This window comes from Ranitomeya imitator, chromosome 2 (genome assembly GCF_032444005.1).
Source record: "Ranitomeya imitator isolate aRanImi1 chromosome 2, aRanImi1.pri, whole genome shotgun sequence".
NCBI classification, from domain to species: Eukaryota; Metazoa; Chordata; class Amphibia; order Anura; family Dendrobatidae; genus Ranitomeya; species Ranitomeya imitator.
The window spans coordinates 375,892,826-375,916,348 of NC_091283.1; the positions used below are offsets into that span (position 1 = coordinate 375,892,826).

Here is a 23,523-nt window from a genome sequence, read left to right on the forward strand (position 1 = left end):
TTAAGGGCACGTGACCAGCATGCCCTGGTCTTAAAGGCACGTGACTAGTATGCCCTGGCCTTCAAAACACGTTACCAGTATTTCCTGGTCTTAATGACTCATGACCAGTATGCCCTGGTCTTAAAGGCACGTGACCAGTACGCTTCGGTCTTAAACGCTAGTGACCAGTATGCCCTGGTCTTAATCTCCCATGACCAGTACGCTCATGACCAGTATGCTCTGGTCTTAAAGGCACATGACCAGTATGCCCTGGTCTTAAGGCGTTTGTCCAGCATGCCGTGGTTTTTAAAGGTGACCAGTACAAGGGGACTTCTACTCTCCTGCTTTTAAAGGTACTCGACCAGTATGCCCTGGTCTTAGAGACACGTGACCATTATACCCTGGACTTAAGGGCACATGTCCAGTATGCTCTGGTCTTATAAACACATGACCAGTATGCCCTGGTCTTAAAGGCACATGTCCAGTATACCCTGGTCTTAAACGCAAATGTCCAGTAGGCCCTGGTTTTAAGGGCTCATGACCAGTATGTCTTGGACTTAAAGGTGCATGTCAGGTACGTCCTGTTTCTTAAAGGCACATGACCTGCAGGCCTTGGTTCTTGATGGCACATGACGCACAGGAACAGTTTGTCCTCCTCTTAAAGGCACAGGACCAGTATTCCCTGGTCTTAAAGGCGCATGACCAGTATTGACTGGCCCAAAGAGCACATCAGCAATCCTAAACTGGTCTCCCTAACTGAACTCTGGAGCACTCAACATGCTCCCTCTTCTACATTAGGAGTCGCCGGCTAGCAGGGGCCGCAAGTATCCTTGAATAACGTACAGGTTCTACAAAACGGAAGTTTTCTTTTCCTGATCTCTCCCCCATGTTTGGTTGAGAACAATGCGAAATATGGATCGGCTATTGCCTTGATTTGCCAGAGCTTCTGAGAAAGAGGGACTCTCTCTCTCTCTCTCTCTCTCTCTCTTTATATCATCAACAGTGGGACGGGCGATGCACTGGACAGAAGCCTCTAAGCTGAATGCCATACCGGGTCGGATTTTTATGGTAACGGGTCCTTTAAGGGGCTCCGATTTCCGCCCACACCTTCAACAGACGAGCATATGGATTGTCGCCTCCGTGTATCCTCTTCTGCATTTAGGCCTATTGCCAGACATCTGCCCTGTCCACTCGGGGACTTCTACTCTGAGGATGTACGGAGGCACACATTTTTGGCGTCCAAGCACCCCTCCCTTTGTATCATCACTATTTAGCGGATGATGCAAGAAAGCGGACGATTCCTCTCCACGCCCCTGTTAAGAGGACGGTGGATTGAGGGTTCCTTTTTTCTACTCTGCACGTCGATGGCTAGAGACCTGCTGGTCGCAGTCCCGTATTCTGTCTCTTGGCAGTCTATCCGGGTTGTATTTCTTGTGGTATACCTACTGGTATTCCTGCCCGATGTATCATTTTTTAAATTACCACAGACGGTCGGATAGCAAACCTAGCTCGTTCCGTCTTGTGGTTTCGGGTTCAGCGCTTTTCCCTTCCTTAGCCACCACATGGGTGGCTTGACCAATGGTCTCCTGGTCAGAGACCTTAGCTACTTTGTTTTCAACAGTATAGCTGGCCAATCTAATTTTCTGAGCGGGAGACTAGCAGGGATCGTATCTCCTCTACAGACCCAACCAGCAGTGGAAGTATTGTCCAGGATAGTCTAGATCTATCTATCCATCTTTTCCGATGGAGTTTCTCCGCTCAGCCATTACTTCATCAGAAAGAGGTGGACTTTGCTGGCATCCTTAGTCATTCGGGAGTCTTACCCTCACATGCCTATTTCTCCCCACTACAACAATCTCTTCAAGGTCAGCTGATGGCTGAGTGGTTAAGGTCTTTGACTATTGAGTGGGAAACATGGGTTCTATCCCCAGTGAAAGTAAATTTCTTCCGTTACATTTGCGAACAGCATTTTCCAGTCACGACCTTGTTCTCCGGCCTGGCTACCACACCAGTGTGGTCGCAAGGGTCATGTCGGTTGTCGTGTACTTCTGGCATCATAGAAGCATGGTCGTCCTGCTCTTTTTGGTCGACTTTGTAGCTGCTCTTCTAGGACTACGCTGAGTCGTCTATATCTCTTGCAATACCCTTTCTCTGGGCTAGCAGCTAAACTTAGACAAGTTTCTTTTCCTCTTTCCCAGTTCAGCAGATCCTTTTTTCAGGATGATCCTGCCCCGCAGGATGGTTTTTTTCTCTCTCGAGTCAAGCTCGTGGTTCTTCAACAGAGAGCTTGCGCACTTCATATCTCATTCCCTCGGTTCATTCAATTCGCTAGGAGGGTTCTGAGGAAAAGGACGACAATGGAAGCAGTTTCCTTCGCTGCGCCCTTTTTTTCTGCAGATCTATCAGGCTTTCAAAGAGAATTCTCTGAGCTCCTTCCTCTCCCAGAGCCTTCTCCTGGTCCAATGGTCATTGGGGAATTCCAAGGCCAGTCTTCTTCCGATCTTTTCCCTGGAGTTCTGAACGGTACGTCTAATCCTGCAGCAGGCCCACTGACTTTAGGCGGGTCTTCGGTTTACCCACAGTCAAGCGCCATGGCCCAGGCACCTCTCTCTCTCTGACGAGCCGAGATCTTTCATTCGGGGATCTCAACAGTACATATCCCTGGAGTAGTGCTCTGGGCAGCACACATGTTCAGCCGTCAGGGTTCCTCCTCTAGTGAGTGGGAACTTCATTGGAAGTCTTCCATCGGATCTGCCTTCACTAGACTTCTCCAGATGTAGGTCAGACGGCGTCCAAGCTGAACGCCTATGTGCTCCGGTTCATGGTTTGGCCTTGACTTTCAAGACCATCGCAGTGCATGCTCTGTTCTTCCATGGGACTAATTTCTATAACTCCTCTTCTACTTCTTCTGAGATCTTTTCGGAAGCAGGAAGGGCTCCAGGGATCCCGGGAGAACCGCACTGACCATGTCAGGGTTTTTCTCGCTTGCTGTTCTTCTAGTTTTCCGTCTTATTGCGACAAATCTGGGAAGATGGACTTTCTTGCAGGGAGCCTTAACCTGTAGTTCTTCCCTACCGCGTACCGTTAGATCCGTGGGACCCTAATGATCCTCGGCATTTTACAGTGGTCTCCTTTTTTGGACCCGGACAGCCTTCACTATCAGGGAAGTTTTCTTCCCTTCTTTCTTTGCGTTCTTGTACTCCTGATGAGTCTTCGGAACTCGACGTTCTGTTCTTTGTCTTTTTTCCTTATTACCTCAAGGCAGGGTTGCCCTCAGGACATCCCCTTCCCTCGTTGCCAAGGTGGTATTGTATTCCCACTGTTGCAGGGGAATCGTTCTCTCATCTCTTTCGGCTCCGATCCACACACCTCGGAAGGGATCCTCTATAACCTGGAAGGAGTGAGTGCTTCGAGTGGGTTCGTATCGAGAATGGCGTCCTGCCAAGGGTTGGACGCTTTACTTGGCTTTCTCGATGGTAAGTAGGCTTCCTGACAGTCGCAGGAAGGGTCTAGCCATTTCTTCGGCCAGGTTAGCCTGGTGGATTGTTTTCTCCATCCAGGAGTCCTTCCGAGCTAGATGTCAGCCTATCTCCCTGTCTGAGGGCTCTAGGCTCCAGACTTCGGCAAGCACGACCGCAAGCTTGTGAACTCCTCCAGTCCGCATACATTCTTGAAGCACTTTTATTCACATACTTCCACAGATGTGAGTCGGGGCAGGCGGACCTTGCAGGCCGCGGTGGCGCACTTGTAAGTAGCGGTTACACGGCCTGATCTGATGATGTCCCCACCCAGGGACTGCTTTGGGACGTCCCATGGTCTGTGTCCCCCAATGAGGCGAAGGAGAAATAGGGATTTTTGTGTACTCACCGTAAAATCCTTTTCTCCGAGCCATTCATTGGGGGACACAGCTCCCACCCTTAGCTTATGCTTTGTTTTTATCTTTTGATATTTTTATACTCTCTTATATAATGTGACATGCTATACGTTTATATGTTGCTATTGATCTCCTACTGCTTTTGCACCGAACTGGTTAGCTGGGGGCCAGCAGGAGGGTGTATACTGCAGGGGAGGAGCTAACTTTCTTTGTGTTACTTAGTGTCAGCCTCCTGGTGGCAGCAGCATACACCCATGGTCTGTGTCCCCCAATGAATGGCTCGGAGAAAAGGATTTTACGGTGAGTACACAAAAATCCCTATTCTGCTAATTAACACAGTTCTCAATGGTTGGACTTCCACTGATCAGCAAGTTTTCACCCATTCTTTTGATGGGTGATAAATTGTTTTATCTGGACAACCTTTTTAATACAGGTTATGTTTTTGGCAGATGACTGTTCCAGGAGATTGCAAGGACATCAGATATTTTCAGATTTCAAAGCAGAAGATGATGGTATAACACAACATACATATGAAGAGCAAAGCAAAGATCCGTCGTCTGAACATTTTAAACAGGTCATATCACAGACTGTTAAGCAAATTAAAAATCACAAAAGCGGTTATAAAACCAAAACGGCCCAACCTGTAAAGAAACCATATTCATATGCAGGAAATGTTTTGAACCCAGAAATCAGATCTAGTTAAAGGGACACTGTCACCTGGATTTGGAGGGAACAATCTTCAGCCATGGAGGCGGGGTTTTGGGGTTTTTGATTCACCCTTTCCTTACCCGCTGGCTGCAAGCTGGCTGCAATATTGGATTAAAGTTCATTCTCTGTCCTCCATAATACACGCCTGCGCAAGCCAAGATTGCCTTGTGCAGGCATGTACTACGGAGGACAGAGAATGAACTTCAATCCAATATTGCAGCCAGCATGCAGCCAGCGGGTAAGGAAAGGGTGAATCAAAAAACCCCAAACCTCGCCTCCATGGCTGAAGATTGTTCCCTCCAAATTCAGGTGACAGTGTCCCTTTAAACATCAGAGAACTCACACAGGGGAGAAGCCATATTCATGCCCAGAAATGTAAAAAAATTAAAAAAATTTTTTTTATTACAAATGGGAGAAAAGGGCATTTTCTTGATTAGAATGTGGATTATATTTTAGATACAAACACACACTTTTTACACATTAGGGAATTCACAAAGGTGAAAAGCCTTTTTTCATGTTTAGAATTTGGGAAATATTTGGCTTTAAATCCTCTGTTGTTATGCATCAGAGAAATTGCACAGGAAGAAACTTGTTTACCTCTTTATTAGATTGTAGAACTTATTTTCACCAGAAATCAAAATGTGACTTCTCTGATGTATAACACGAAGGTGGGAATCCATATTCAAACGTTTCAGACAAAGGAGAGAACACTTTCTTGGTCACAATGTGGAAATCGTTTTAAAATGAAATCACATCTTGTTAGACAACAGAGAATTTACACAGGGAAGAAACTATTCTTAATTCTAGAACATGGGAAACATTTCCATTTTAAAGGGAACCTGTCACATGAAAAAAAAAAAACACTTAACCCCAATGCCTAAAGAAAATGAGCTTTGGTTTCAGTCATAGTAGTGGTGGTGACATGGTTTCAGTCACTGCTCTGTGTAGAGAGCTATGACTGTAACCTCGCCCCTTGCAGTTACAGCTGTCGCTCTCTGTACACAGAGTGGTGACCCAGCCTTCGCTGGCACCACCCCTGTGACTGAAACGCAAACTTTGCTTGCAAATTTTGTTGCTCATCAAATAATTTACACAGGGGTTCAGTTACTTTTAATTTCAGAATAAAATAAATATTATAGCATTAAAGGGCCACTGTCACCCCCTCCAGCCGTTATAAACTAAAAGAGCCACCTTGTGCAGCAGTAATGCTGCAGTCTAACAAAGTGTCTCTTTTAGTTTTTGTTTCTGTTATTGCCACAATAAATGTATTTATAATTCTGCTGAAATACCTGTCTTTGTACCTGGAGGCGAGACTGAAGCCTCCTCTTAGAAGCGCCCAACTGCCGTCAGTCATCTGTTGGGTTGATTTTCGCCGCCCCCTCAGCGCTATTATTGTGTGAAGTCCAGCGCCTGCGCTCTGCTCTTCTGCCTTGCGCAGGCGCATAGAGCATTATCCGTCCGAGCGCTGGTGCCGGGTTCCTTTCTGCGCTTGTGCGGTCAGTGCGGCCAGCCTGTTACTGAATCCCCGCCCCGCACTGTGTTATGCAGTATGCACAGTGCGGGGCTGGGATTCCTGGGCATGCGCACTGCGCTTGTCAGACGCTCCACAGGTCCCCCGCCTTCCAGCGTTGTTCTCTGCGGCTGTTCCAAACGCCGGCAAGGATACCTGTATATTTCGGCAACGCTGAAAGGCGGGGGACCTGGGGAGCGTCTGAGAAGCGCAGTGCGCATGCCCAGAAATTCCAGCCCCGCACTGTGCATAATGCATAACGCAGTGCGGGGCGGGGATTCAGTAACAGGGTGGCCGCACTGCCCGCACAGGCGCAGAACGGAACCCGGCACCAGCGCTAGGACGGCAAATGCTCTATGCGCCTGCGCAAGGCAGAAGAGCAGTGCGCAGGCGCCGGAATTCACACAATAACAGCGCTGAGGGGGCGGCGAAAATCTACACAAGAGATGACTGACGGCAGTTGGGCGCTTCTAAGAGGAGGCTTCAGACCCGCCTCCATGGACAAAGACAGGTATTTCAGCAGAATTATAAATACATTTATTGTGGGAATAACAGAAACAAAAACTAAAAGAGCCACCTTGTTAGAATGCAGCATTACTGCTGCACAAGGTGGCTCTTTTAGTTTATAACGGCTGGAGGGGGGTGACAGTGGCCCTTTTAAGTCAGAAAAAAATTCACTCAGGAGAGAAGCCATTTTCATTCTGGGGCTGTGGGAAATACAGTGGGGAAAATAAGTATTTGATACACTGCAAATTTTGAAATTTTTCCCACCTACAAAGAATCTAGACGTCTGTAATTTTCATCACAGGTCACTCCAACTGTGAGAGACAGAATCTAAAAATAAAACCCCCAAAAAATCACATTGTATGCTTTTTTGCATAACGAATTTGCATTTTATTGCATGCAAGAAGTATTTGTCACAGTAGAAAAACAGAACTTAATATTTAGTACAGAACGAAACCTTTGATTGAAACTACACAGGTTAGACATTTTTTTGTAGTTCTTTACCAAGTTTGCACACACTGAAGCAAGGATTTTGGCCCACTCCTCCATACAGATATTCTCCAGATCTTTCAGGTTTCAAGGCTGTTGCTGAGCAACATTTAATTTCAGCTCCCTTCAAATGTCCCAAAATTTTTTATTGGGTTCAGATCTGGAGACTGGCTAGGCCACTCCCGGACCTTGAAATGCTTCTTACGCAGCCACTCCTTAGTTGCCCTTGCTGTGTGTTTCGGGTCACTGTCATACTGGAAGACCCAGCCACGACCCATCTTCAATGTCCTTACTGATGGAAGGAGGTTGTTAGTCAAAATCTCGCAATGCATGACCCTATCCATCTTCCCTTCAATACGGTGCAGTCGTCCTGTCTCCTTTGCAGAAAGCACCTCCAAAATATGATGTTTCCCCCACCATGCATCACAGTTGGGGTGGTCTTGGGGTTGTACTCATACTTCTTCTTTCTCAAACCATGGCAAGTGGAGTAGATACCAAAAAGTTCTATTTTGGTCTCATCTGACTACATGACCTTCTCCCATGCCTCCTCTGTATCATCCAGATAGTTACTGGCGAACTTCAAATGGGACTGGATGTGAGCTGGGGACCTTTTGTGCTTTGCAGGATTTTTAGCCATGACTACGTAGTTTGTTACTAACGGTGATGTTTGAGACTGTGGTCCCAGCTCTCTTAAGGTCATTGTCCAGGTCCTCCCGTACTGTTCTGGGCTGATTCCTGATCTTTCTCAGAATTTTCCTTGCCCCACGAGGTGAGATCTTGCATGGAGCCCCAGACCAAGAAAGCTTGACCGTCGTTTTGTGTTTCTTCCATTTTCTAATAACTGTACCAACAATTGTTGCCTTCTGACCAAGTTGCTTGCCTATTTTCCTGTAGCCCATCAAAGCCTTGTGCAGGGCTACAATTTTGTCCTTAGACAGCTTTTGGTCTTGGCCATGGTGGAGATGATGGAGTGTGTGGACAGGTGTCTTTTATACATATAATAAGTGTAGAGTAGGAGGGCTTCTTAAAGAAAAACTAACAGGTATTTACTTGCCAGAATTCTTGCTGGTTGGGAGGTGATCAAATACCATATTTTTCTGTTTATAAGACGCACTTTTTTCCCCCTTAAATTTTTTGGGGAAATGGGGGTGCCTCTTACAATCCGAATTGTAGCTGCGATGGAGCTTACAGCTGTGGTGGAGTGGGGTCCCACGGTCGCTGCTGCCATTAATTTTCTTGGGGAGGCTGGAGTCGGGCGAGTGTTGCAGGCCCCAGGCTGATACGGCAAGGTGTTCGGCAGTGCTGGGGCTCCACCAATATTTTGTGAAAGCCCGGAGCACGCACTTTACATACTTTTACTATGCATGATCTGCACTGAAATCTTGGCTCCCGAGATCCCAATTGCGCGTGTGCCACCTTTGTCATCCATTTTCCCGGCGGAGCCCCTGAACCCCTGAACACCACATCATACCAGCCTGGAGCCCACAGATATGGCCCAACTCTTGCCGCCACTGAACACCCCGTCCTAACAGCCCGAAGCCCACAGCCCGGAGCCACCAGCGTCCTGGGACCCTGCTGCTCCACCACTGCTGCCTCCCAGGTAAGCTTCCGCAAAAGCGGATTATGACACGCACCATTTTATTTAAAAAAACAAACAAACACTTTTTTCCTGTTTTCCTCCCCAAAATTTGGTGTGCATCTTAGAATTCGCAAAATATGGTACTTATTTCATGAAATTAAAATAAATTTAATTATTTAAAAATCATACAATGTGATTATCTACTTTTTTATTTTTTAGATCTGTCTCTCAGAAAACAGGTCTTGTCAAGCATTTAAAAAGAATTTGAAAATGCAGCAGCTTATTCCATTTCCAATGCCTGTCTATATATAAGAGCAATGTATGCATCTGCCCCTAAAATGTACAATTTGACTGCTCATACAATTTAGGTAGCCTAAATTTCGGTTGACTCCTAGGAGAAATCACAATGTTCTACAAATTCCAGGCTTTTTAATCATATGATTTGTGTGAATTTATTCACTGCAAATCAAAGTTTTGGGTTTAATTCACAGAAGCCAGCAAATTCAAATTTCGACCTATCGGCTCATTTCTATGAACCAGTTTCCACTTTAAACCATTTTTTATAACCAAACATGGAATACTCCTAACTACTGGTAGTAAACATCTACACATTTTACATCTACATACTTCTTATGTTTTGTTTTATTATCTCAAGTAATTTTTCATGATGTTACATCGGATCATCTTTTTCCTATTCAGGTCCCTACAATATTAGATCCTATCAGTGAAGATGTTCTACATAAGAGAATTTTCCTGATTGATCTGTCAAGGAAGGATAGGGAAATGTACAAAATGATGGAGTGGATATTACACCTCACCCTAGAAATCTTTTTTCGACTTACTGGAGAGGTGAGAGATTCTGATGATGTCACATTATATCGTTGTTATCTATGGGAATAACAGATGGACAGAACTGTAGAGGTGAGGACTCTGGAAATGTCTGTAGTGAGATTTATTAATGTGTCTCTCCATAACCAGGATTACACAGTAGTGAAGAAGATCTCTAGTGAGCGCTGTCATGCTCCTGTGTCTGAAGGATGTGGAAGACCCTTGAACCCAATCACGGGGTTTCCACCTCACCCCCTGATACATGAGGACATCAATGACCAGAAGATCCTAGAGCTCACCTACAAGATGATTCAACTGCTGACTGGAGAGGTAACACTGCTGGGAATGCTGGGACATTGTACAGTAACGCTACGAAGGGATTGGGGTGATGACGGTATCATTGTATGTGTCAGGTTCCGATAAGATGTCAGGATGTCTCAGTCTGTTTTTCCATGGAGGAGTGGGAGTATTTAGAAGGACACAAAGATCTGTACAAGGACGTCATGATGGAGGTTCCCCAGCCCCTCACATCACCAGGTAATAGACAGGACTAAATACACACGGCCTATAATTATCTGTATGTAAAGAATGAATTCAGTCCCTGTATGTGTTTCCTCCAGTTTTATCCAGTAAGAGGACAACACCAGAGAGATGTCCCCGTCCTGTTCTTCCACAAAATCCCAATGTTCCTCAAGACCATCAGGTAAATGGAGAGAAGGTGTTATGAGATCTCCCCTATGATGTGTAGATGGCAGTGAAGGTCTTATGCTCATTCTTGTTTTATCCACCAGTATTATATGTTTTATACTTGTGTAATGAGAACGGTGGAGATGGCAGGATTAGAGTTGATCATTGATGTGACTTCTCCATTTGTTTGTGACTTTGCTACAGTGTAAAGATCTGAACAATATTAATACTACAGAGACATATTTATTAAGTGAGTTGCGGTGTAAAGAAGAGATTCCTACAGATGAATACTCAGGTGAGTAGAAACCACTAAATGTAGAGAAGTAACAGATTCTGCTTCCACAGAGAAGCCATTTTCTATCAGTACAGTATTTGAAACCCAGCTGTTTGATGTTGGGGAGGCATTTTATTTAGGAGAGTTCTACTAAAGTGATTTCGTCGGTTGAATGAACAGGCACAACCTTAACAATGGGAAAAAAGGATAAAGTATGTTCAAACTTTCTGTCTTTCTACCAGTACAAACAATATGTAGACTTTAGGAAATTATTATTATTTGTCACATGATACACAGTCGGGGGGGTCAAGCTGAACCCACCACTGTTACCGTTTTGTCACAGATGATACCAGAGAGGTCACACAGATCACTCCACTGCCACCAATTGTCAATGGAACTCCCTTCCACTCAGGACAATTACATAATTGGCTGACAAGTGACGGGAGAGAACATGGCTGCTTCCACAACTAGGATGGTAGAGGATTTTCCTCTGTTTTGGGATTTGGGAGGAAAGTTGTAGTGGCTGGTAGCTCACCAGGTCATAACTAAGGAAACCAAGTCACATGCCAATGCTGACGATAATGGTTGGCAACAAGGAGGAGGAAGCATCCCCTGAAGCCAATATTCCTGAGCTGGAGATGTCAAGGCAAAACTTTGGAACAGCCCAACTCGGGAACGTCTGTAAAAAAAAAAAAAAAAAATACTCATGGAAAAGTAAGGGTGCTAGCTGTTGTTCCCCAGAAAGCGGGAACCAGTGTTTGGGATCTGGGTTTGGTGGGTATAATGATTGGTTATGTCAAGGGACCAAGGTGACCGACCAGGAAAAAGAGCGCCTCAAGGCTAAATCCAGGGGGTATAGTTTGACTGTGATGAAACAATTAACTGTTGTAATTGTTTGGGAATTATCTGTGTTTTGTCTGTGAGTGGGTTTAAGCTTTGTCTAAAGCAAAAAAAAAAAAAGCCTGTGATTGTTCTATGTGACCAAGTATCTGTGTGTCAAGTGTTTGTTCTAGAAGCTTGTAGCAGATTCACCTGTGCTGTGCTGTCTGGAGAACTACAAATTCCATTGAGCCTATGCGGGACTGTTTAGCAGAGCAGAGGCGGCATTAAAGTGTATAGGCGGCAGATAAGTGCATAGTTAAATGCAATATCATAGTTTGACATAAGAACATAGTTTGGTGTTTTCCTTATGAGCTTTCCATGGTTTTCTCTGCTTTGTTCTGTATCCCCATTTAATGTGCGCTCCATGGACAATGCTACCAGGTGTGCACCTTGTGAGATGTATGCATGCCTTGAACTGCCGTTTGAGGGTGAATAAATCTGCCCTCAATATCAGCATGTTACATGTTTGGAAGCCCAGATAATGGATCTAAATGTGCAACTTGCAACACTAAGTACCAGTGCAAACCTGGAGAGGAGTTAAGAACTCACTGAGCATGCCCTGGCTGGGGCCAGTAATGTGAAGGTGGGGAAGATCAGGACCCAGAAGTACGTATCTGGGTGACAGTTACAGGAAGGGGTAGGAGAAAAAGTGTAAGGGAGCTCAGTGATCATCTGTCACACCCTAGTAAGTATGCCTATTTGGCTGATATTAGGAATACAGGATTAGGATTACAACAGCAGGACGTTGCACTTAGCAATCAGGAAAACAACTGCTGTAGGAAGCAGGGAAATGTGAGTGCAGCAAAAGCCTGACAGATGTTGGTGGTAGGGGATTCTATAATTAGGCGGACAGACAGGGTCATCTGCCGCCAAGACTGTTAATGTCGAACAGTGTGTTGTCTGCCAGGTGCTCGGGTTCGGCATATTGCTGATCAGATAGACAGATTGTTAGGTGGGGATGGGAAAAACCCAGCGGTCATGGTACACATCGGTACCATTGACAGAGTTAGTGGCAGATGGAAGTTCCTTAAAAATGATTACAAGGAACTAGGAAAGAAGTTTTCGGAAATACTGCCGATGCCACGAGTGTCACTAGAAAGACAGTGCGATCTTAAGGTACCGTTACACTAAACGATTTACCTGGCCGTGATCGTTGGTAAGTCGTTGTGTGGTCGCTGGGGAGCTGTCACACAGACAGCTCTCTCCAGCGACCAACGATCAGCGGAAAGACTTCGGCATCGTTGAAACTGTCTTCAACGATGCCGAAGCCCCCCTGCAGCACCCGGGTAACCAAAGGGACGTGACAGACATCAGAATGTAAGTATGTACTTGTTTTTTTTTTTTTACTTTTACAATGGTAACCAGGGTAAATATTGGGTTACTAAGCGCGGCCCTGCGCTTAGTAACACGATATTTACCCTGGTTACAAGTGAACACATCGCTGGATCGGCGTCACACACGCCGATCCAGCGATGACAGCGGGTGATCAGCGACCAAAAAAAGGTCCTGATCATTCCCCACGACCAACGATCTCCCAGGAGGGGCCTGATCGTTGGTCGCTGTCACACACAACGAGATCGTTAGCGGGATCGTTGCTACGTCACAAAAAGCATGATGTTGCAACTATATCCTTAACGATATCATTATGTGTGAAGGTACCTTTAGGGAGATAAATAAGTGGCTTAGAAGTTGGTGCAAGAAGAAAGGGTTTGGGTTCATGGAGAACTAAGCCTATTACTGTCAGCTACAGGCTCTACGGTTGGGCTGGGCTGCACCTCAATGGGGAGGGTGCAGCTGTGCTTGGGGGGAAAAAATGGTCAGACGTTTGGAGGAGCTTTTAAACTAGGATCTGAGGGGAAAGAGGGTAGTTAGGCTAATAAGGGGATAGAAACAGATGGCACCTTCAGGACCATAGTCAACCTGAAAGGGTTGAATAAGTTTCTGGTCTACAGGTCCTTCGAGATGGAGTCCATAAAGTCGCCCTGGACCTGAAAGATGCTATTACCACTTCCCAATCCATGTGAAAGAGCAACAATTCTTGAGACTAGCTTTGTATACAGACGAACAAGTCAGGCACTTTCAGTACAGGGCTCAACCCTTTGCCCTATCTATGGCCCCGAGGTTGTTTTTACAAAGATCATTCTGGAAGTCACAGCGCATCTCCGCGAACGGCATACCCTAATAATCCCATACCTGGATGATTTTCTAGTGGTCGGCAGATCTATAGAGCAATGCAATTACCAACTAACAAATATCAGAACCAAAATAAATCTAAAATATGGTGGCGCTAAGTATCAAGCTTAATAACCCTGCAGCGACACCAACAAACATCCACCTACTGTTTGTAAAAGAAAAAATATATATCAACTTGGTATATATCAGAGTATATACCGGTACGCGCTGGGTGATAGCAAAAAGTCCACTGGTAGGATGTGAGACAATTAAATAGGACACGGAACTGAGTTTGCAATTGAATATCCTAAAATAGCTGAAAAACACCAAAAATATATATAATCCCCTGCGATAGATGCAGAAAGTCCTTGAAAGTAAAGCGGTGTTCCTACCTTGAATAGGAGTAGTCCCGGCTTAAGAGGAGATGATAGTGCCATTAATGTGCTGAGTATATCCGGGCAGTGAAACGTTACTAGAAAAGGTGGCTGCCCCGGCCGGTAGCAGCCACCTAAAAACTGACCTCCGATGTAGAGCGCGGGGTCCTGCGTAGCCGGTGCCGCGTGAGATGTCGGCGGTGAATCCGGAAGGTGCGCAGGACCTTCGTGACGCGAAGATCACGTGACCGCTAGCGGTGGCCGTAAGTAGGTACGGGATGCAGTAAGGATCAAAGTCCAACGCGTTTCGGAGACGCCTGTCTCCTTCTTCAGGGATGATCCCTGCCCCGTATACATGATCCTTATATAGCTTATAGTACTCCATGCCTTGGTTTATTGAAAGCCGAACAGTTCTATGCCCACGTTTAAACCCCTAGGTATAATGGTATCTAAAGTAAAGATCCATTTTGTCTCCATTCTTGACATGGCCTTAATCCCCACCTCTCCAATGTCGGCGTACTATATCGATACCTAATACTTTCATCTGTCCCGTCTGTCCATCATGGCATTCAATAAAATGCTGGGAAAGTGGATGACCTAAAAATTTCCTTTTTATATTGCGGATGTGCTCACTGATCCTAGTTTTTAAGGATCGCTTTGTTCTCCCTACGTATAATTTACCGCAGGGGCACTCTATAATATAGATTACTCCTGTGGACGAACATGTAATAAAATCCTTAATTGGAATAATCCTGTCATCTTTTTTGATGTGTATACTTTTTTGAGTAACAGCCTGTTTACATATGGTACATTTTTGACATGGAAAAAATCCCTTTAATTTTGTTTGAAACAGAGAAGTTTGTATTAAAAAGGATTTTTTTGGTACCGTTGGAGCAATCATATTTCCTATATTTTGGGATTTTTTATACACAAAACGAGGCTGGTCAGTAGTTTTATCTCCCAAGATTTTATCATTTTTTAAAATATGCCAATGCCTCCTAACTATTTTGCGGAGGATATTTGAGTTGGTGTTGAATCTTGTTATAATCGGGATAGATTCCATATTATCTTTAGCTCTAGGGGCTGATTGAATCAAATCCTGTCTAGATTTTAACTGAGCCTTTTTTCTGGAAATTTCCAATGTTGTCTCATCATATCCCTTCTCTAAAAATTTTTTAGTCAGAGTTTGAGCTTCTTTTTCAAAATCCTGAGGCCTAGAGCATTTCCGATATATTCTCATAAACTGGCTTTTTGGAATATTGAGCAGCCAGCTAGGGAGATGGCAACTATCTAGAGGGATATAGCTGTTTGTGTCAGTGGGCTTAATAAAAGTACACGTTTGAATTTTTGAATCCTCAATAAAAATCTTTAAATCCAGAAAATTAATATCCGTAGTACTGGTGGTAGAGGTGAAATTTAAAAAATAAATATTTTTATTAATATCCTTTAAAAACTGATTCAAAGTATCTAAACCACCAGACCAAATAAAAACAACATCATCAATAAAACGCCGCCAGAGGACCAGGTTCGCATGTAAAGATCCTCCTGGGTAGATGACTTGCTCTTCCCAACCCCCCACATAGAGGTTAGCATAACTTGGTGCGAACCTGGTCCCCATGGCGGTGCCCCACTGCTGGGAGTAGTAGTCCTCCTTATATAAAAAATAATTATGAGTTAAAATAAAATTCATAAGTTCACATAAAAAATCAATTTGTTCAGTAGGCACTCTAGTAAATTTGTTTAAAAAGTGTTTAGCAGTCTCACATCCTTTTTGATGGTCAATGACCGTGTAAAGTGAAGTTATGTCAAGGGTACCCATTATGTACCCATTTTGCCATTCTACTTCTTGTAGCAGTTGTAAAATATGTGTGTTATCTTTTAAATGTGATGGTAGAAATGGGACAATTGTTTGTAGATGGGAATCTACCAATTTGGACATATTGGCTGTTAAGCATTGAATACCCGAGACAATGGGTCTACCGGGTGGATTGGCGGCATCCTTGTGGATTTTAGGTAAATAGTAGAACACCGCCAATCTAGGAGATTCACAATTTATAAACTCAAACTCATGTTTATTGATCAATCCCCTATCTAACCCTTTTTTAGTTAAAGTTTTCATTTCTTTAATGTAGTCAACAGTCGGGTCCCTAAGAAGTTTCTTATAGGTACGGGAATCACTAAGTAGACGTGATACTTCATTATCATAAGATTCTTGGTCCAAAATGACCACCCCCCCTCCTTTATCTGCTGGGCGAATAACCAATTCCTTATTTTGCTGTAGGGATATAATAGCATTTCTTTCCCTATTTGTTAAATTAAACTTAAATTTGCCACATTTATTCCCACTTATTTTTCTGATCTCATCTGTTACAATGGTCTGAAATGTATCCATCTGTGCAGAATATTCATTCACTGGATGAAATTTTGATGGATTTCTCAAATCAGTATGGATATACAGTGGGGCAAAAAAGTATTTAGTCAGTCAGCAATAGTGCAAGTTCCACCACTTATAAAGATGAGAGGCGTCTGTAATTTACATCATAGGTAGACCTCAACTATGGGAGACAAACTGAGAAAAAAAAATCCAGAAAATCACATTGTCTGTTTTTTTATCATTTTATTTGCATATTATGGTGGAAAATAAGTATTTGGTCAGAAACAAAATTTCATCTCAATACTTTGTAATATATCCTTTGTTGGCAATGACAGAGGACAAACGTTTTCTGTAAGTCTTCACAAGGTTGCCATACACTGTTGTTGGTATGTTGGCCCATTCCTCCATGCAGATCTCCTCTAGAGCAGTGATGTTTTTGGCTTTTCGCTTGGCAACACGGACTTTCAACTCCCTCCAAAGGTTTTCTATAGGGTTGAGATCTGGAGACTGGCTAGGCCACTCCAGGACCTTGAAATGCTTCTTACGAAGCCACTCCTTCGTTGCCCTGGCGGTGTGCTTTGGATCATTGTCATGTTGAAAGACCCAGCCACGTTTCATCTTCAATGCCCTTGCTGATGGAAGGAGGTTTGCACTCAAAATCTTACGATACATGGCCCCATTCATTCTTTCATGTTCCCGGATCAGTCGTCCTGGCCCCTTTGCAGAGAAACAGCCCCAAAGCATGATGTTTCCACCACCATGCTTTACAGTAGGTATGGTGTTTGATGGATGCAACTCAGTATTCTTTTTCCTCCAAACACGACAAGTTGTGTTTCTACCAAACAGTTCCAGTTTGGTTTCATCAGACCATAGGACATTCTCCCAAAACTCCTCTGGATCATCCAAATGCTCTCTAGCAAACTTCAGATGGGCCCGGACATGTACTGGCTTAAGCAGTGGGACACGTCTGGCACTGCAGGATCTGAGTCCATGGTGGCGTAGTGTGTTACTTATGGTAGGCCTTGTTACATTGGTCCCAGCTCTCTGCAGTTCATTCACTAGGTCCCCCCGCGTGGTTCTGGGATTTGTGCTCACCGTTCTTGTGATCATTCTGACCCCACGGGGTGGGATTTTGCGTGGAGCCCCAAATCGAGGGAGATTATCAGTGGTCTTGTATGTCTTCCATTTTCTAATTATTGCTCCCACTGTTGATTTCTTCACTCCAAGCTGGTTGGCTATTGCAGATTCAGTCTTCCCAGCCTGGTGCAGGGCTACAATTTTGTTTCTGGTGTCCTTTGACAGCTCTTTGGTCTTCACCATAGTGGAATTTGGAGTCAGACTGTTTGAGGGTGTGCACAGGTGTCTTTTTATACTGATAACAAGTTTAAACAGGTGCCATTACTACAGGTAATGAGTGGAGGAAAGAGGAGACTCTTAAAGAAGAAGTTACAGGTCTGTGAGAGCCAGAAATCTTGATTGTTTGTTTCTGACCAAATACTTATTTTCCACCATAATATGCAAATAAAATGTTAAAAAAACAGACAATGTGATTTTCTGGATTTTTTTTTCTCAGTTTGTCTCTCATAGTTGAGGTCTACCTATGATGTAAATTACAGACGCCTCTCATCTTTTTAAGTGGTGGAACTTGCACTATTGCTGACTGACTAAATACTTTTTTGCCCCACTGTATATATTTTCTTGAGCAGATTCTGCATTCCTAACCACAGGATTCTTAATATAATGTCTCTGTATGGCTAATTTCCTCATGAACATTTTGATGCCAATATAGGCTTCGAATTTGTTGAATCCGCTCGCTGGAGCATATTTGAGACCTTTCTGTAATAATGATAGTTCATCTTCTCCTAACTTATGTTTTCTCAGGTTGAAGATAGTTGGCCTATTTGTACTCAAAATTTCTAATGGCCTTTTCTTTTTGGCGAATTTCCCACCTCTGCAGCCCCTTTTCCTTGTTTTTTTGCGGTTACACGAAAAAAAGGATGCTTTACATTTGTTTTATTGTGATTATTCGTATTATTTTTCTTCTTACCCTTTTGATTACGTAGATCCATATTACATACGGATCTATCTCTTTAGGAGTTAACTCCCTGACTCGTGGGGAATTATGTGTACCTTCTGATGGTGATTGGCGAATATTTGCCAAAGTATGAAAACGGTTATGGGTTGCTGTAGAGGTGGAAGGAGCAAGAGTGCAAGATGAATATTGAGCCTCCTGAGGGTCTAATGTAACATTAGGAGGGCTAGTGATAATAGGTTCTTCATTCAAAATGCCCGTTTCAAAAGAAGGAGGGGGGGTGGAAGGAGTAGGATGTATAGAGAACCTTTCTAAAATAGAGCTGGATTCAATAGTGCTACTTTCTATATGATCAATAGTTTCAAAATCTAATTCATTATGTGAGGCATTCCTAAAAGTACAAACAGGGACAGCATCTCTCCCAAATTTTTTCTTTTTTCTATCAATAATTTCCTGTTTTTTATTCTTAATCCTAGTACGAATACTATTGGAGATTTTAATTATTTCAGGATTATTTCTATAAGGTTTAATGGTTTCAAAAAGTTTGGAGATTGCATTTTTACTGGTCATTAGTTGTTTTCTCCTTTTTTCTATAATGAACTCCACTGCCTGTTTTGAAAAAGCTCTAAACATCGTATTCCATTGTAGGAGTGTCTCTGGATCTCCAATATCGCCAGAGAGTGCCCTGTATACTTTTAGGCCTCTAGGAATACAGTCATATGTAATGTAGCGTTCTAAAGTAGCCACTTCCCACATATCTCGCATTTCTTTTAAAAGTAGCTGTTCTAATGTTTTCAATGCTTCTTTAATATGGGTAATATCTTCTTTTTCATTATTTAGAGTATTTGTATGTTGAGATAAATTAAAAAATCTCTGAATATTAGTGATCCTGTCTTTCCTATCAGTCCAAACTTAATACAAACTTCTCTGTTTCAAACAAAATTAAAGGGATTTTTTCCATGTCAAAAATGTACCATATGTAAACAGGCTGTTACTCAAAAAAGTATACACATCAAAAAAGATGACAGGATTATTCCAATTAAGGATTTTATTACATGTTCGTCCACTGGAGTAATCTATATTATAGAGTGCCCCTGCAGTAATTTATACGTAGGGAGAACAAAGCGATCCTTAAAAACTAGGATCAGTGAGCACATCCGCAATATAAAAAGGAAATTTTTAGGTCATCCACTTTCCCAGCATTTTATTGAATGCCATGATGGACAGACGGGACAGATGAAAGTATTAGGTATCGATATAGTACGCCGACATTGGAGAGGTGGGGATTAAGGCCATGTCAAGAATGGAGACAAAATGGATCTTTACTTTAGATACCATTATACCTAGGGGTTTAAATGTGGGCATAGAACTGTTCGGCTTTCAATAAACCAAGGCATGGAGTACTATAAGCTATATAAGGATCATGTATACGGGGCAGGGATCATCCCTGAAGGAGACAGGCGTCTCCGAAACTCGTTGGACTTTGATCCTTACTGCATCCCGTACCTACTTACGGCCACCGCTAGCGGTCACGTGATCTTCGCGTCACAAAGGTCCTGCGCACCTTCCGGATTCACCGCCGACATCTCACGCGGCACCGGCTACGCAGGACCCCGCGCTCTACATCGGAGGTCAGTTTTTAGGTGGCTGCTACCGGCCGGGGCAGCCACCTGTTCTAGTAACGTTTCACTGCCCGGATATACTCAGCACATTAACGGCACTATCATCGCCTCTTAAGCCGGGACTACTCCTATTCAAGGTAGGAACACCGCTTTACTTTCAAGGACTTTCTGCATCTATCGCAGGGGATTATATATATTTTTGGTGTTTTTCAGCTATTTTAGGATATTCAATTGCAAACTCAGTTCCGTGTCCTATTTAATTGTCTCACATCCTACCAGTGGACTTTTTGCTATCACCCAGCGCGTACCGGTATATACTCTGATATATACCAAGTTGATATAAATATCAGAACCAGCCTGATCAATCTAAGATGAATGCTAAATCTGGAAAAGTCAGAACTGTAACCGCAGAGGGTTGTCTTTTTTACGGCTTTTCTTACTTGTCTTCTACCGGAACGAAAGAAGAATAAGACAAAGTCATGGCCTTAATCTCAGCGGCAGTGACAAAACAAGTTATAACTCTTAAAGGGAACCTGTCACCCCCCCCCCCCAGGCGTTATTAACTAAAAGAGCCACCTTGTGCAGCAGTAATGCTGCATTCTGACAAGGTGGCTCTTTTAGTTCTGGGTGCTGTGACTGCCGAAATAATCAGTTTTGTAATTTGTCCTAAATACCTTTTCTTCAGTCAAGGAGGCAGGTCTTTCCCCCCTGCTGCAGACGCCACACAGCCGTCACTCAAATCTTCTTGGCGCCGGGCGCCGCCTCCTCACCGCTGTTTTGAAATGAGCCGGCGCCGGTGCTCTTTTCTCCTGCCTTGGGCAGGCGCAGTGAGCGCTGCCCGTCTGTCCTCATATGCAGTCCAGCTGGCTGCGCCTGTGCGGACGCCCTGCCTGTGAATCCCAGCCCCGCAGTGTCGTCTTATTTATTCATACTACGGGGCTGGGATTCACAGGCAGGGCGTCCACACATATCTCTATGGAGCATCTTATGGGGCCATATTCAACATTTGTGCAGCATTGTGTGGGGCTAAAATCTTTATGGAGCATTTTATGGGGCCATAATCAACGTTTGTGCAGCACAATATGGGGCAAATGTGTTTGTATGGAGCATCTTCTGGGGCCATAATCAACATTTGTGCAGCACTGTATGGGGCAATTATCTTTATGGCGCATCTTATGGGGCCATAACCTTTGTGCAGCATTATATTTGGCAAATGTCTCTTTGGAGCATCTTATGGGGCCATAATCAACATTTGTGCAGCATTATATGGGGCAAATGTGTCTATGGAGCATCTTATGGGGCCATTACTAACCTTTATGCAGGATTATATGGGGCATATTTTAATATGGAGCATCTTATGGGGCCCATCATAAGCTTTTATGCAGGATTATATGGGGCGTATTTTGTATGGAGCATCTTATGGGGTCCATCATGAACTGTATGGAGCATTATATGGGTCTCCTGATTCAATATGGATATTCAAAAACACTTAACCTAGTGATGTCTCAATTAATTTTACTTTTAATGGTATCTATTTTTACTTTTGAAATTTACCAGTAGCAAGACGCATTTTATTTCCCCCAAAGTTGGGGGGGAAATGGGGGTGCGTCTTACAAAACAGATATATTGCTTACCATTACAGGCTGGAATGAGAAGGTGTCCGCCGCCGCTGCTGTGGTTGTCCGCTGCCATGGTTGTCCGCTGCCGCGAATGTCCGTCACTGCCCAGGGTGATGCCGGAGTCTCTGGGGTTCCGGGGGGGGGGCTCTGGCAGCATTTCGTGAAAGGCCAGAGCCTCCCGGCAGTTCGTCCATGCTTTAATGTGCAACAGACTCCGGGAAAATGGCCGCCGGAATCTCGGGAGATGAGATTTCAGCGCTGAGATCTCATCTCTCGAGATCTTGGTCCCAAGATCTCCATCTGCGCATGCGCCGCCTCCCGGCGGCCATTTTCCCAAATCCACCGCACAGTCAGGAAAGCATTGACGAACTGCCGGGGGGCTCTGGCCTTTCACAAAATGTTGGCAGAGCCCCCCGCAGCACCGGAGACACCCCTGCAGTACCGGAGCCCCCCTGCAGTACCGGAGCCCCCCTGCAGCACAGGAGCCCACCTGCAGCACAGGACACCTGCACACCTCCTCATCCCAGCCTGCATCAACACTCCACTCCTGCCACCTCCGTCAGTGACCCTGGGACCCTGATCCACCACAGCCACAACCCACGGAAAGCAATAAGACGCATGGATTAGAAGAAGCACCACCAATTTATTAAAAAAAGGTTTTTTCCTATTTTTCTCCTCAAAATTTGTAGTGCGTCTTATAATCTGGAGCGCCTTACAAAGCGAAAAATACAGTACTTGGGAATCCTCTGCACGGGCCCTAAATCTAGCCATTTCAGGAAAGCGTACTGCTAGCTCTAAAAAGCCAGATGTAGGATAAGGCAGCAAGGGAAATATTTTAGCCACAATTTCATTGATGTGGTGGGCAACAGCTTTTCTGTCTGATTCATTAGCAGATTCAGCAAGACTGGCAGCTAGATCAGCAGCTCTCTAATGCAGCCTGTAGAGCTCTCTAGTTAAAGTGCTGGATGGGGAACATTCAAGCCAAATCAAAACTATGCTCTATCCTTTGTGAAGGAGAATACCTGTATGGCCCAGTTTTAGATGACATTCTGGAAAAAGTGTGAGATAACAAATAAGAATTCCCTAATTTATCCATTATAGCTTACAATAAATCCTTTTGTAGGAGAAAATATAACTGGAGAAAACCCCCCAAGACATAAAGAGAAATGGGAAGGCCGACGGAAGAATAGATCATTTATATTTGGGGTCCCTCCCTCGAGGTAAAAAAAATCCTCTGTGACTCCTTTCCCCAATTAAAGGGAAGGCTCTCCTTCTTTTCACTCCCTGGGAAAAAACTGTTTTAAGCGGCTGTATTCACAACCTAGTGAGGTTCGGCCTAAAGCTGGAATTTCAGTCTGTTCTTCTCTGGAAGTTTGTAGTGACACCTCCTCAGACTTCTAAAGATAAACAGCTATCCTTGAAATTAGAAGTCCTAGAATTGGTACAGAAATCTGTCCTCTTAGAGGTTCCTGTACAAGAAAAAGAGGAGTGATTTTATTCCCCTCTCTTTGAAGGAAAAAAAAAAAAAAGACTGTACTTTCAGAACGATAATCAACCTGAAGAACCTGAACATATTCCTGAAATCCCGTCCATTCATGATAGAATCTATAAGAGTGTCCAAAAGGTGCTTTTTCTGGATTATTATATGGTTGTATTGGATCTGAAGGACGCGCATTATCACATCCCAATACATGTGAGATGCCAGAACTTTCTGAGAGTGGGCTTGGCCATAAAAAGGGAAATTAAACACATTCAGTTCAGGGCCCTTACTTTCAGACTGGCAGTAGCCCCTCAAGTTTTTACAAAGATAAGATAATAGCGGAAGTAAAGGTACCGTCACACTAGACGATATCGCTAGCGATCCGTGACGTTGCAGCGTCCTCGCTAGCGATATCGTCCAGTGTGACAGGCAGCAGCGATCAGGCCCCTGCTGTGCTGTCGCTGGTCGGGGAAGAAAGTCCAGAACTTTATTTCGTCGCTGGACTCCCCGCAGACATCGCTGAATCGGTGTGTGTG

General features: G+C 44.1%; 1 protein-coding gene across 2 annotated transcripts in view; it reads left to right on the forward strand.

The window, feature by feature from the left end:
• The window catches only part of LOC138664010 (zinc finger protein 182-like), a 146,765-nt gene that overhangs the window by 31,890 nt on the left and 91,352 nt on the right, over positions 1-23,523 (forward strand). For both annotated transcript variants that reach the window (XM_069750408.1, XM_069750405.1), the window contains 6 exons: positions 4,303-4,427; positions 9,343-9,492; positions 9,622-9,801; positions 9,885-10,008; positions 10,092-10,174; positions 10,363-10,453. In XM_069750408.1, coding sequence (XP_069606509.1) covers positions 4,303-4,427; positions 9,343-9,492; positions 9,622-9,801; positions 9,885-10,008; positions 10,092-10,174; positions 10,363-10,453 — 753 coding nt within the window. The remainder of the gene's footprint in view (positions 1-4,302; positions 4,428-9,342; positions 9,493-9,621; positions 9,802-9,884; positions 10,009-10,091; positions 10,175-10,362; positions 10,454-23,523) is intronic.